This window comes from Wasmannia auropunctata, unplaced genomic scaffold (assembly GCF_000956235.1).
Source record: "Wasmannia auropunctata unplaced genomic scaffold, wasmannia.A_1.0 LD336092.1, whole genome shotgun sequence".
Taxonomy (NCBI): Eukaryota; Metazoa; Arthropoda; class Insecta; order Hymenoptera; family Formicidae; genus Wasmannia; species Wasmannia auropunctata.
In genome coordinates this window covers 1,320,156-1,335,283 of record NW_012026798.1, presented here as the reverse complement: position 1 = coordinate 1,335,283, position 15,128 = coordinate 1,320,156, and the positions used below count along the sequence as shown (strand labels likewise).

Genomic DNA, 15,128 nt, shown 5'->3' with positions numbered 1-15,128 from the left:
CACCCTTAAGGACCGTCTACAATAGGAGTAAAGCCGTAAAAAGTTGACTAACCATAGTCGAATATGAGAAGAATCGATATGATTGGTCAATTTTGTACGACTTACGACTTACTACTCTCGTAGATACTACTCTTGTAGATGGATCCTTAGGACTTAAAACAAACTTGCATACTTGCACCATAAAGAAAGTTATCCAATCACATTTTACGTGTGTTGTTGTAATAGAAATGCGATTAAATAATTTTCATTATCAGGGGTCGGTCGTATTTAAAATAACATTATTTTAAATATGTATTTAAATAAAAAAAAAGATAAAAGTTATTTAGTATTTTTTATTCTAAATAATTTCTTCTAATCTATTTCTTATTTAATGTTAAAAATATGGCTTTGGAATCTATTTTATATTTTTTATTTTAAATAAGTCGTATCAGTTTTTTACTGGTCCCTGTGATATCTTATTTTAAATAAGTTTCTGTAATTTATTTTATATTTGTCATTTTAAATAAATTACAACAGTTATTTTACCGACCTCTGTCCTTAATGTATATGATTATACAACATGCAAGTTGTCTGAATAGATCCTTTTAAGCTGGGAGCACAACGAAAGACAATAATCGAAGACGTTGGCTTCTATATATCTCTACTGCCGCTGTGAAAGCACCCGTTCCAAATTTAATCGAACTCACGATATTTTTTTTTATCGTACAATTCAGAGCGATGCGAATTATTCTAACATATCTCTTTTTTTCCAGATGTGCAATAAGAATTCATCGCAGATTGTTTTGTACTATTTTGCACGGTTCTCTCCTCCATCGTGTGGCATCATTGGAGATACTCCAGATCGGCGAACGCGAATTTCTACCTCGGGATAACACTGGCATTCGCCATCGCGTAAATCTTTCTCCTCACGAACATCCTGTTTGCCAGTGTAAAACACGAATTCGCAGTTCAACACGGTGTCAATAAAAAAAGTTAACGGAAATGAGGCTAAACTGTTGCACGAATAAAATAGGCGAAATACAATACAAATAGGTACAATACAGGTGACAAGTGGAACATGTCTTTGAATCATTTGCTACCTGAAAATAGTTTTTTACAAATTTCTGTCTCTTTATTTCGATCAATTGATACATCTGTCCATTTGAAATGTTTACAATATCACAGTATGAACTTATCTCCAAGAGACACATTAAAAGAATTTGATAATTTATTTAGTTAAAACTAAATGTATAGTCATGATAAAAAAAAAAGATCAAGAATATTTTATATAAAAATAACTTTAGTTCAACCAGTGCGAAGAGCTATCTAAAAAATCTGATTTAAAACCCATTATTATTAAAGGTAATCATGATAAAAAAAAGATCAAGAATATTTTACAAAAAATGTACTTTTAGCTTAATTAGTGTAAAGCTACATAAAAAATCTTCAAAACTCACTATTATTATTATAATAGTTTACTGCTTATTATTAAGGATATAACCATTTTTTAATTGCAGATAAATTACATTATATATTGTACATCGATTGTACGTTATATATTGCACTGCTATCTTACAGTTCTAAAGTTGTCAAATTATTTTGTTAAATTTCATTGTGCTCATATCACATATCATCCCCGAAAATATTCATCTTAAAAAACATTTTTTAAACGTACAACTGATTCATAAAACAAATATCATCGGAGTGATAATAAGTTGTATAGTCAACTCTCTTTCACTTAATATTTAATAATACTGATATTTTTTTTGAATAATTTTAAAACAATGATGCTTAACTGCATATCTCGCACTTAATACTGAACAACTAGTATTTTTATCATTTAGATAAAACAATATTCAACTGCTTCGCACTTAATGCCAAAAATTGATATTTTAATTTTTATGATAACTTAAACAAATGTGTTTTTTTGTTTCATATTTAATATTAAATATTTTCGTTTTTCTGATGATTTTAAAACAATGATGTTTTATATTTAACACTAAATATTGTCAACAGTTTCATGTTTAAAATTGATACCTTTACTTTTTGATAACTTGAAAAAAATGACATTTAGCTTTCTTACACTTAATAATATTGATAACTTTGGATAACTTAAAAGATGAAAATAACATGAATAAAATATTACATTAAGTATATGTTTTGCATTTGAAAAATGCAATTTATTCTCCCACTGAATATCTATATCAATTGGTTTTTTTCTTTAAAATCAAACTTTCCATTTCACTTACAAGTGCACCGGATAATGCTCTTCTTGCTTCTCTTTCTTCCTTTCTAAGCTCCATGGTAGGTAAGTTTGTTGCACTTGACGTGTCGCTATCAATCGATGAATTCGATGAATTAGCTTCAGAAATGCCTTTTAATTTTATGATTAAATCCTCTTTCAATGGCAACTGTTCAAAGGGAACGTATCCACCATTTTTTTTACAGTACTCCCAGAGTACTTTCCAATGTTTGTTTGTGCAGAGTATACTTGGATCTCCTATTATTATCATAAGTGCTTTTGCACGTGTCAAAGCAACATTGAATCTCTGTAAAATAAAATAAAATAAAATATATATATAAAATTTTTACATATAAAAAAAGGATAATGGCTTCAGCCACTGAAACAATTGATTCATTGTTAGTGGATTTCAAATGTGACCTTAATTGTTTATAGTTAATGTATAATTTTGAAAGGTTGATTGCAGAGTGGAAGATTAAATTATGAGAAATATAAAGTGAATGTAACCCATAATAGGAACTCATACATCACTTACAAATAACGTTATACACGTACTAATATATTTACATAAACCAATTTCATGTAAAGAAGAGAGAAAAGAGAGTTTAATATACAAGTTATTTATAAATGATATACGAGTTCCTACTATGGGTTACATTGGGATGATATGTGACTCCGTGTGAGAGTGACTGACTTGTTAAAGCGCACGCTCGAAAAATCATGTGATTTTGGCTGTTGAGGCAGAAGAAAGAAACTTAGTCTTTCAAAGTCTCATCAAAAGACATCTTAGATTTTCTTGAAATGACTATATTAAAGACTTGACAATTCTAAAATAGATAAGAGAACTTAGCTCTGATGGTCGTCAGACAAATCTGTGATTGTTGGAAGGCAGAAAATAGAAGTTCTGTTTTCTGCCTTCCATCAATTATAGATTCATCCGACGACCAACAGAATTTTTTTATCTATTTTATCCTCCGACACAAATCCATTTCTTAATTAAAATGCTCTGTTACATTCTAATTATAACGCTGGACTCTATAACTGAAATTTTATACACTGGACTGATTAATACTGATCGACAAGAATTTTAATCAAGCGATCGTTTTCGTACATTATTTATTATAATGCGACTAGATATTTAATTATAATCATACTCACTGAAGGTGGTTGAATGTGGAACCGAAACGTTTGGGAATTTTTGTATGAACCTTTCATACCTTTCAAAAATTCCCAAACGTTTGATATGAAACATATTAATTAATTGGCACTTATCACCGTGCGTGACTCAATTGCCCTAATTTTGCTACTTGTTTAAATTTGAATTATTCTGAGCCATGGAGACATAGAGAACATTAGTTTGTAACTTGGCAATTCTGTTATCAAAACTTATCGATTATCGCAAGTTGAGACGTACTTAGCTGAGATAAAACGAAAAACATACCTTTGGATTGGATAAGAATCCAAGATGTTCTATATCATCGTGTTTGAAGATTTTAGATCGTACCGTTGACAATATCATGACATTTCGTTCTTGACCCTGAAATGTTTCAACGGTTCCCACGGTTATACCTTTCAAATTCATAGCTGCTAGGTGATGTTTAATATCTAACTGTTGTCGTTTGAAAGGTGTTATGATCCCAATATCCCTCGTTTTTATCGCGCGTTTGTTAAATTTCGTGTTCATCAGTATATTCACGTATACCAATACCGCTAATACTTCGGCTGTGTTGTAGACACTGCAAATAGTTATGTTTATGTGAGTTCAAATAAATTAGACGCGCGCTTCACGCGTGCTTTGTTTACTTCTTATTCTCAACTTTCTACTATATAATTGTCAAAATAGCCGCTCACGAAGTAAGCGCAATTTGCTTTTTTTTTTAAGATAAGAAACTAATTATATACAGATTTAATCCTGCTTTAAGACAATTGCAACGAAACTTATATATTTAAATTAATATATTAACCTTTGAGATGGAGATCTTTCTTCTGTGCCTATAACTTCTTGAAATATCATAGGGAACTTTTTATTGGGCAATTGCGACCAGTCCAATGCCATTTGCGTATTGGCTCCTCCACAGATCTCCAATTCATTGTTATAAAATTGTTTATTTGACACGTACAACAGACTTTCGTGGCTACGGTAATTTTTAACTAATTTTGTTATATAGTTTCGATTATATTTTCCATTCTGCTTTTTATATACATCAGAATCGTCCATTAATCTTTCCAACGTGGATCTTCCTATTACAGTAATAAATTAAACAATTAAAAAATTGTAATATATACAGACTACGATGACATTTAATCCCATTTTTGGAAAAAACTTACCGAGAAGATGTTCAATTCTTCTGCAACGAATAACAGGTCCCAATTGGTAAGGATCACCTGCGATAATAATTTGTGCTTGAAACTCAGTCCCATCTTCAGCTTTATTTGTTATCGCGAGAGGAATTAACATTTCTGCTTCAGTCGCTTGACTTGCCTCGTCAACAATTATGTAAGAAAAATGATTCTCCCAGAAACTTACACCGGACAATCTATAATAAACAGTGCGAGATGTCATCTAAGAACTTAACAATATTAATTTATAACTGTGAAGTACATCTTTAAACAACATAAAAATAATTTTACTAATTATATAATTATATAAAAAATAATTATAATTTTGTTTAATGATTCAGAAAAATAAAATTTAAATTACATGTCTAAAATCATACACACATATACACAAAATATAGAATATATTAAATGCATACCTTATGGATGATACTAATGTTGTAATAATAATTTTTTTCAACAACAGTAAATCCTTTGACAAAAAGAGTGTAGTTTTCTCAACAAAATTCGCGCAAGGTTGAATATCTTCATTTACAGTCGACCTGGTTTTTAATCAAAATTCAGTTTACACGTTTATATGTAAGTTTTGTCACATTTTAAAATATTTATGTTACAGATGAGCAAAACTGATTATTATGAATAAAAATTAAATTTAAGACAAACTTTTACTCGTATTAACTACGTTAAGCATCTGTAAACAACAAAAAAAAACACAAAGAAACAAAAATAGAAGATTTTACCATTCTCTAGATGGAGCATACATTCGATATATCAAGTTTTTTGGAATCTGTTGTTTAATTAATCTTTTGGCTATTTCATCGGCTGCTGCATTAGATACCGTGCACACCAATATATTTTTCGACGGATAATGCCTCACAATCTATGAACCAAATATTAAAAAAAAAAATAGAAAAATTTAAAAGTAAACATCACTTTGCTGAATGTTAGATCTCATAGAGGAATTACCTGACATATTGTCTCAACCAACGTCGCGGTCTTTCCCGTACCTGGGGGACCGAAAATTATATAAGGTGCAGGGCGAGCTGTATTATTCAGTATCTTCTTCACCGCTTGCCTTTGTCGTTTATTCTCCTTTATATTAGTATTAACCCATTCGATATCACTATACAATATATACATACATACATATATATATGTAGAATCATGATGACAATATTACTTCGAGTGATAAAATATTCGATTTTAAAACTTACAATTCCATATCTATGCAATTTGTCTTCAATTGTGGATATATAATCTCCATCCAATTGCGTTGACTCATTATCGTTAATGCATAGTGACAGCATCTCAATGGCCAATGTTGGCTTCGAAAGCTTATATTAAATTGTTTCTCCTTGCAGGACTCTTGCAATGTTTTAACATCTCTAAATATATACAATTATGTATTAATATATTATGTCTTTTTGGTTTGTATCATAATTACATTATTAGACTATTGCTAAATGAAGGCTGGATAGTTCCACAAATGTTGAAACATGCAGAAATTGAATAATTTAATGATAAAGTAGTTGCATTTCAAGCAAGAGATTAAGTTTGATTATCTGATCATTTCATATCAATTCAATGAATTTTGAATAAAAAAATATCACTCCGCCAGAGAGAAACAAGTATTCAAAACAAGGTAACATTCATTGTGATACTACATTTCTAAAAGAAAAAAAAAGAAAATAAAAGATATAGAAGAAAGAAAAAATCATATATGATACTTTGTCCCAATAAGAACAGATAAGAACATATATATTAAAATAAAAAGAACTAGATTAAGCCATAATAAAAAAAATATAGTAAACTTACTGAGGAAAAGGCCTTATTATTATATCATTGTTTTCTTCCACATTCACGACTTTAGTATAAAAACTTCTTTTTGTACTAGATTCAAAAAGAATAGCACTATCTTCTGGTCTAATTACTACAGGACAGTCGAAACTCAAAGTTTTCATGCTGATTAAAAAACAGTTTTTTTCTGAGTCAGAAATCTTAATTGTATGATTTTTCAATGTGTACTGTTTCATTTCAACATCTAATTCAAATTGTATTAGATACAAGCATATTTTTAATATGAACAAGTAATCCCGTTCAGTTATCCTTTGTACATCAGACAAACTTTTAATGCACTTCATATAACTGTTGCATAGAACTGAAGAGGAAATAGAATTCTCTTGCGGACAACGTATACTTTTTAATGCATGATGTAAACTTTGTGGAATAAAAGATGGTGGCAACTTAAATCTTTGAGCTAATGCAGGTGCCGTACAGATCCTGAAAGTTGACAAAATTTAATGGCTTAATGATACACTAAACGTAACCTTTAAAATAAGTTAAAATTACAAATAAATGTCTCCTTTGTATGAAAAAAATGCAAAGTATTAATATGCAATACAAGATATTGTTACAAATTGCTCATATATTATGTAATATTTAAAAGTCATGATATTTTGTTATATTTTATACTAAATTAATTATATTTAGAAGTTACATTTGCCACTAGAACAGTTAAAACATTATGTATCTTTAATATCATAATATAAATTGTAACTTTTCTTACATAAAATCTTCGTCCTCCTGTTTCTTCTGCATGATGAAAGTAATTATTTTTGTAAAAACCGATACTATAATAAAAGCATCAAATTGAACCTAAAAATCAAAAAGCAGAAAAAAAATAAGGGTATTAAAACGTTTTTCAATTTTCCACGAACATACGTTATAAATATTCACAAGATATTGCGTCTTGCGAGCATTTATTGTAAAACTACATATTTCATATAAAAATTTGAATGCCTGAATAACAATTAAATTGGTGACACTTGTCTCTTTTACATGTTCTGTTTATAGCGAACCTTTCACGAAGTAATATATGGGATACTTACATTGATACGAGTTATCGCGATAAGTCACGAATGTCACGTATTATTTCGAAGAATTCTAAAGTTATAAAACGACGATTTAGCTGTAATACGAAACGTCCGTAATCTTATCCAACGTGCATCTCCTGTCTCCTCGCCGTCATTGTTCCCTGCAGTTGCCTGCAGTTTGCGTCATCTTATGAAAGGGGGAACTCCCCATAAATGCATCCTTAAGCCTAGTTTATGTAGATCGTAAGGGCCTATCCAAACAAAAACTTGCAGCTACATAATCATATGCACAAAGAAAAATATTCAATCGTACTTCTATCATAAGGACACACGTAACCGGTAAAGTTGATCAAAACAATGGGCCGGTCAGGCCGGTCTTAAGTCTCGTATCCACACGACTAGAAATCTAAATAACTCAGCTACCAAGTGCTACACTTGTTAGTACTTGATAATTAAGTGCAACTTCTGATTGGCGTATTATGCAGGCGTCTACAATAAAAAAATCGTAAAGCCCGTATCAGACTAAAAATTGAGATTGAGATTGAATTGGGATTTAACCAATTAAAAAAAAAAAAAATCAATCTCAAATTTAGTAAACTTTGTTTTGATTATTAAAATTCCAATTCAATCTTAATTTTTAGTTTAATATAAGCTTAAAAGACTGTCTACAATAAGAGTATTAAGTCTTAAGCCGTAAGAAATTGACCAATCACAGTTAAATATTTATTCTTCTCACATTCGACTGTGATTGGTCAATTTCTTACGGCTTAAAGCTTACTATACATCTATTGTGTTTCAGGACTTAGAAGAGGCCTAAAGTCTATTCTACAATACAGCCGTACAATACAATTTACAGCCGTAAAAATTGACCAATCGTAGTCGAATATGAGGAGATCAATCGATTATTATTGGTCAAATTTCATGCGCTCCGGGCCTAATGCGATAAACAAAGTGCTAATTTCTACCGTGATAGATTGCCTTCCATTTAGTGACAAAGTCGACACAAGCATCATTTTGTCTTTATTGTTATTGAGTGTTAAAAAAAGACTGAATGATGCTAGTGATCGTCTTATGTCGCTAAAAGGAAGGCACCCATAATATCGCCACATATTATCAACGCATTCTTGGCTGAAAGAGCCTTAATAAATAAATAGCGATTGGTTTATGTACATACAACACAAACTAAATATACATTAACATTTTCAGTTGTTAGAATCTTCTGCTCAATAAATTTTGTTTTATGAAACAATGAAAAATTTTAACAACTTTCGTAGGATTGCTAAAACAAACATCGGAAAAGTAATATATAGTTGATATTCTCGTAGTTGTTTCAGTAAATTGCAACGAAAACATTACAATACATTAGACTTATTTATTACTTCCTTATTATTACAGTAATAAAATTGCGTCTAAAAAAAAAAGGAAAAGAAACCAACGAAACGTATAATCAGACTGTGTATAAAATGTTTATCTAACACACGTGTAGAATCATCATTTTAACACACGGCAAAGATGACGATATGTTTTATACAGTACGATGAGAAAAATTATGCATGGCGATATTAATCTGCTGCGCGCAGTGGTTATAGTAGAGCGTCATCCGCGAGTCTGTCGGTGGAGTACGTCCAAGTGATAAGAAACTGAAAATGAGAATCCATTACGCCGCGTCGCGAGTGACGCTGCGTTTGAATGTCATCGAGCGTACTTCCGTGGCACCAACTTTGCCAGGCTTGCCGGTTGCGGAGGAGACGCCGGGATTTGGCGTGGGGCTCTGCGACAGGGACGTCCGTTCTTCGTTGGATTTCTCGCGTTCTAGTCGTTGCTTGCTAAACTTGCCCATGCCAGGTCTGTAAATCTCCATCGCCGGGCGATCCTGCAAACGATTATAGTCAATAAAGAGTTTCACTCAATATTTGAGTGAAATATTACACTTGATTTGCATATAAAGTTTATAAAGTTTATAAATTTCTCTCTCCGTCGTTAATGTACTTATTTGAGAAATATGTACTTTATAAACTTTATATGCAAATCAAGTGTATATTTCATGAATATAGCATGGAAAGAAATACATGGAAATTCAAGAGGCTCATTCAAGAGAATCGTGAAAAAAAAATAGATATGCCGAGTATATCAAACACAAAATTCTTCAATAAAAATATTAATTTGCAATTTTCGAACAATTAACGATTGGAAACGAAAAAATTATTGGTGAACCTGGAGAAAAGTTAGATAATAACATCGAATATTCTTCAATTACTTTCGAATAGACGAATTTTAATTCAAATTCTTATTTAAAACATTTTAAACGGGGGACAAGGTTTTATTTCATTCGGAAAAGAGATATATAGCCACATGCTCGTACGTGATTTTAATCTTTTTTTTAATTGAAGAAAATATGAAATAAATTCCACATTCAAGAAAGTAAAAAAATGGCAATTGTAACAAAATAATTAGGAAATCAAGATTTACAGAAGCGTTTTCACTGCAAGTGTTTTCATATTGAAGGCAAAGGCTCAATTCGAATTACAGTGCCACTGAAGGAAGAAAGCTCTTACCTTATTTCGTATTCTACGCTCCGTCCGTGGATCTTTCTTATCTAATTTCTCTTTCTCCTCGCTATCATTCTTCTGGAGGTTACTTTGGCCTCCTCCGTCTAGTGACTTGTGACGTCGTAAACAGTTGCCATCACCTGCACCGCCTTCGCCGCCACTTTCGAGGGAATTACGTCTCTTTACAACTTTCGATTCCTTATCTTCGGAATCGTCCTCATCGTTGACATCTGTGCAAATGGCGTTCGATGTTACATCATGTTACATTTGTCGCAAAAAAATATTCGTGCACAGATACCCTCCCTCGTTTCTTTAGCGAATTCACAAAGATCGACTCTGTTGCGTCGCTAACTAGATAGACATTTCGTCAAACATGTGTACTTATTTTTACGACGAGAGTAGAGCTCCTATCTAGTTTTTGTACAAAAGGTACGTTATTAAGGACGTTCCTGAGGGTGTTGGAATCGATAACGCTAAGAAAAATGAGGGAAGAAGTAAATTCTCTTGTAACAAACAATTATACGAATAAATTTTTTTCACCTGCATTGACCGAACCGTTCCCCTCTTCCACACTATCCCGGTAATTTTGTACCGTGCTGTCCATCGTTATCCTGTCCTCGGCAGTGTTACGTTGCTCGCATTCGTTGTCTTTACCATGACTCAAATCATCACCGTTGTACACAGACTCCTTGCCACTTTCATTTTCCTTCTCTTGCACGACATCTTGCTCCTCCTTCGGTTTCTTTGGATTTGTGTCGTCCCCGTTGGCATCGGCAATCTGTCTTTTCGTTTCCGCCAACTTCTTCTTCTCCTGTCTCATCTTCTCGTAACTCTTTCCGCGTCTTTCCTCCACCTTTCCTCTGTCTCTGGACTCCCTAAACTCTTCCTTCACCTCATACCTCCTGTCGTCGCGCAGATCGATTCTTCTGTCCTCTCTTTCGTCACGTCTTCCGTAAGGTTTTTTCTCCTCGTAACGTCGTTGCTTGATTTCTCTATCCTTATTTCTATCATCAACACGCTCTCTATATCCCTTAATGATAGGTTTAATTTCTCGATCTCGCGTCGATTTCTCTCGTATCTTCTCGTCTCTTTTATTTCTATTTTTCAACTCCTTCGGCGAGAGCTTATCTCTCTCCTCTTTATTCTCCTTATCGTCTTTGCTCGACTCTTTGTCCAAATCTGGATTTCTTAAAACCTGTAAAAAAAAATTAATAAACTGTACATCTACTCTATTATTTGTATGCTATTATTTTAATGCAACGATTAAAAGAATGCAACGACTTGACCTTCTCATATTGTACTTGGTATCAGATAAACATTTCGGCCCGATTTTCATATCATTGTCCTCTTAACGGTTTGTTATCAAGATGCAAGGCAAATAGCAAAAAGGAGATAGTGGACATTAACACGAAAATTGAACCAAAATAATTCATCTGATGTCGACCACTGTTTTTTTAATGTACTTATCGCCTTTTATTGTCTTACAGACTTTTTGCTGTTTTGCCTATCATATTTCTTCGTCATAGCGTTTGCGAATTCGTCTTATCAACAAAATCCAGACCACAATTATCAAATACATAAGTCAGACTTTGTAAAAAATTCTTTTCAAAAATTAGATACAGATTAAAATAATTACAAAATGACAATGTATGAAATTACATAAAGTTTCGAGAAAATTGTAAATATAAAATTAATTGCGACAAATATGCGATAAACAATCCTTTCACGAAAACCATCACCAAACCAGCTCGTCAAATGTCAGCATCGATCTTTCGTATGTCCGTATGTCTCACGATGCAGCAGTGGCTTCAATTCTAAGTTAAATCCTGAGCCCATTCTTTTTACACGCCACTTTAAAGTAGCATACGATTCTTTCGGCGTAAATATTGTACCACACAGTTTTTTCGCAGGTCAAGATCAGGAAGAAATTCGCGGTTACTAGCGCAAATGAAAAGAAATCTCATATACATTCTATCCTTATTAAAGAACGAGCCACAATCGTGTCTCGTGATAAACGATTTAAACGAAAAACAATATAACAAATTTTTTTTCTTTCGCTAAAGAAGAAACGTGAAGAACGTTTTCTTACATGATCGCCTTTGTGGAAACAGAAATAAGTTTTGCGATTACTGCCAGTTAAATATTGTTTCTTGACATCAAACATGCTCCTAATCGGTTTTGCCTTTCTAATGTGCTCGTAAAATCTTTCATGGGTCTTATACAATTTTCCTTGCGCACGTTTGCATAGAAATCTATTGAGAAAAATCTCTTCTCCGTATTTATATGCGCTTGCGCTTTCGACAAAGCATTGAAAAAACGCGTCTTCAAATTTGACATTTGCGGGACGAGGTGTGGGACAGTTGGGTGATTGTTCGTCTTCCGCGTTATATACATGCTGCAGACGAAAATATTTGGTATCAGCAAATACAGTAAAGAATGAAAGAATGAAAATGTGTAGTAAAAAAAAAACTGTCTTGATGGAGTTGGATAATTACAAAAGCAAAATAATTGTCCTACATATTCCATACTGTATTTGTTGCCATTTAAGATATATCAAGTTCGATTACTCTACCTTAGAGATAACAGGATCGTCTTTGATCCTCCGTCGTTCTATGTCCCTACGTCGCCTTTCCTCACGCTTCTCGTCCCTAAGACGTTGCTTCTCTTGTTTACGAAGTTTCAAATACTCGAGCAACGGAGTTGTTGTAATCTTCTTCACTGTATCTGTACAATTAATCATAATTTTAAAACCTCTCTCTCTCGCACTTGTACGTTCATTCGTAACATCTCTTTATTTGAAAAAATATACAGAATGAGAAGCACTCACTGTCTGACGGTTGATAAGAAAACTCAGTTTTCGATTGGGCTACACTTGGATCGAGCTCTTGATTCTTTAAATTCTCTAGGAAGCTTATGTAATACGAGTCGCTCTCGATGGTGCCGCATTTGAGATCCTTCTTCTTGCCTACTCGTTTCTTTGGTAATCTTTGAAAGGGCGCAAATTCCACTACTGCGGGATACTCCACCCCTTTGGAATCCAGGAAGACGTAATTGTCGAACTTCTCCCGAAACATGAAGATGTCTTGTTGCTCCATAAAGTTAATATAGGCGCGAGAAAACGAGAACTGGCCAAGGGACATGTCGGCCTTCACGAAGTACATGTAGTCGTGTTCCGGCAGCGGAGAGACTTGCTCTAAGAATTGATCTTGAGTCATTGTTGGAGGCAGTCTTCTGATCACGACCTAATCCCAGTCAACAAAATATTATATACTTCGTTATACAAACAATATTAATTGTACATTACAATATTAGCCACATAGAGAAATTATAGTTTAAAAAATACAAGATTATTCCATTAGAAATGTAATGTACAAACAAAATTATATTTAAAAATTTAAAAATATTATAATTTAAAAGATATAAAATAACTCCAGATAAAAATGCAACATGTATAAACAAAATTATAATTTAAAATAAAAAAAAAATAATTTAAAAGATATAAGATAATTCCAGGTAAAAATGCAACATGTGTAAACATATCATAGTATGTTTACATTTGTTTTCTTCGATAACATCTAACTTCAACATTAAGAGATTGATTATTATATCATATACATTGTTACATAAGTATAAATACCACTTTTTATTCTCAAAAGCATCATTAATACAAACAACAGTTTATATATACATATGTCATATATGTATAAAATATATCAATATTATATAAAATATCTTATAATAACATAATTATCCGTTCTAGTATTCGACCAAAGAGCAAATATAATCTTAAAAGGAAAAAGAAAAAGTGCAAATATTCGACACAATTTATATTTTTCTATAAAAAAATTAAAAAAATAAAAAAAATTAAAAAAAATAAAAAAAAAGAATCAAGCCGGATATTTCTTTGTAAAACTGAAGAAAATTCCAGTTGATTGCCATTTTTTTACGTCATAAGATTTGTACCACCGTCATCTCTGTATAATGCTATTTTTTTATAAAAAAAAGGATCATAAAAATTCAAAGTAATCAGCGGAGTCCTCGATCGAAACTAGAGAGGTGACACCCGAGTGGTACATGCGATATGTATTAATTTTTAAAGAGCCGTGAAAATTTTAAGAAAGTCAGATCTTCGTTTAAAGAACGTTCATTGAGCGCGTACACAGCATATCTTTCGCTCGAATCCGAAATCATCTCGCGTATCTACAAGAGATTTCGCCTAAACTAGTAAAACTCCGGCCGGTTCCAATCTCGTTGTCAATCATTCAGCCTAACCTATGCCGCGTTTCGCACTGTCGTGAGAGAACATCGGGAAAGCCGACAAAAGGAGATTGCCCGTCGCGACGGGAGAAATTCGTATCTGTTTATGAATGTTGGTTCGAACGAACCTTCGTTATCGGGCGACATTTTTCTTTTTTGTTATCCCTAGTTTTCGCGACATCCGTCGAATTGGTCTGTGTGTCATTCTGCACGGAGCAGCTGTCGTTCTGCGCAGCACCCTCGGATTGTTGCGCTTCCTCGGTCATTCTGACTCACAGCACGCGCTCACACCAACTTCCAAGATCCAAGGAATCTCGGTTGCCGTACGACCCGTCCCGTATCGCGGCTCGAAATATTTAATCGTACAAAATTTTGCCTTTCGCCCCCTCGGAGATCAAACGAAAGGGACCTCGCTGCGTTCACGCGATTATCGCGGCCATCTTGGCTCACATACTGCACACACATACAAAAAAAAAACAAGACTGAAACAATCTCAATGCAGGCAAGACGTCGAAATGGCTTGCCGCCGCGGCGCGCGTGGCAAAAAGCGACGCAGAAGCCAATTAATTTTTATTTGTTAAAAAAGCGGTAATTTGATTAGCTTCTTGTTGCGCGAGAAGAATTCGCGCTCTACCTGTTCGTACAAACCCTGAATTGTGGCCATCCAATTTCAATATCCAATACAGCTTTAATGTTCTCAATCGGAAGCGTTCATTGGATATCGCGTGCCGCGCGTGATAAATATCGCGCTATTGTGGAGCCATTACGGTCAGCTGTTTGGACAACTTTAAATAGACACGCTTCGCGGGAGACGCGCCGCTTTGATTATCTCGCTCGCTTTTCCCTGCAAAAATCGCAAAAAAAAAGAAACAAAAATGATAGAATAACTGC

General features: G+C 33.2%; 2 protein-coding genes across 3 annotated transcripts; both read right to left on the bottom strand.

Moving 5' to 3' along the window:
• Positions 1-1,086: 1,086 nt before the first annotated feature.
• Positions 1,087-7,817, bottom strand: LOC105462887 (putative helicase MOV-10). Of its 2 annotated transcripts, XR_976124.1 has the most exons (12): positions 7,447-7,817; positions 7,125-7,213; positions 6,374-6,838; positions 5,773-5,943; positions 5,525-5,681; positions 5,299-5,438; positions 4,978-5,100; positions 4,550-4,758; positions 4,186-4,462; positions 3,663-3,957; positions 2,916-3,048; positions 2,458-2,528 (listed from the first exon to the last, which is right to left on the bottom strand). XR_976124.1 is itself a non-coding variant. In XM_011709775.1 (11 exons), exons 2-11 carry the CDS (start codon positions 7,154-7,156, stop codon positions 2,184-2,186), a joined length of 2,214 nt encoding a protein of 737 aa, XP_011708077.1. In that variant the 5' UTR covers positions 7,157-7,213; positions 7,447-7,816; the 3' UTR covers positions 1,087-2,183. The 2 variants fall into 2 exon arrangements, 1 of the variants encoding a protein (XP_011708077.1); XM_011709775.1 differs by lacking the exon at positions 2,916-3,048 and having other exon boundaries at positions 1,087-2,528; positions 7,447-7,816.
• Positions 7,818-8,783: 966 nt separating this feature from the next.
• On the bottom strand, positions 8,784-14,725 carry LOC105462886 (regulator of nonsense transcripts 3B). Its single transcript, XM_011709774.1, has 6 exons — positions 14,366-14,725; positions 12,808-13,222; positions 12,553-12,704; positions 10,521-11,175; positions 9,987-10,210; positions 8,784-9,304 (listed from the first exon to the last, which is right to left on the bottom strand). Exons 1-6 carry the CDS (start codon positions 14,501-14,503, stop codon positions 9,089-9,091), a joined length of 1,800 nt encoding a protein of 599 aa, XP_011708076.1. The 5' UTR covers positions 14,504-14,725; the 3' UTR covers positions 8,784-9,088.
• Between the last annotated feature and the right edge of the window lie 403 nt (positions 14,726-15,128).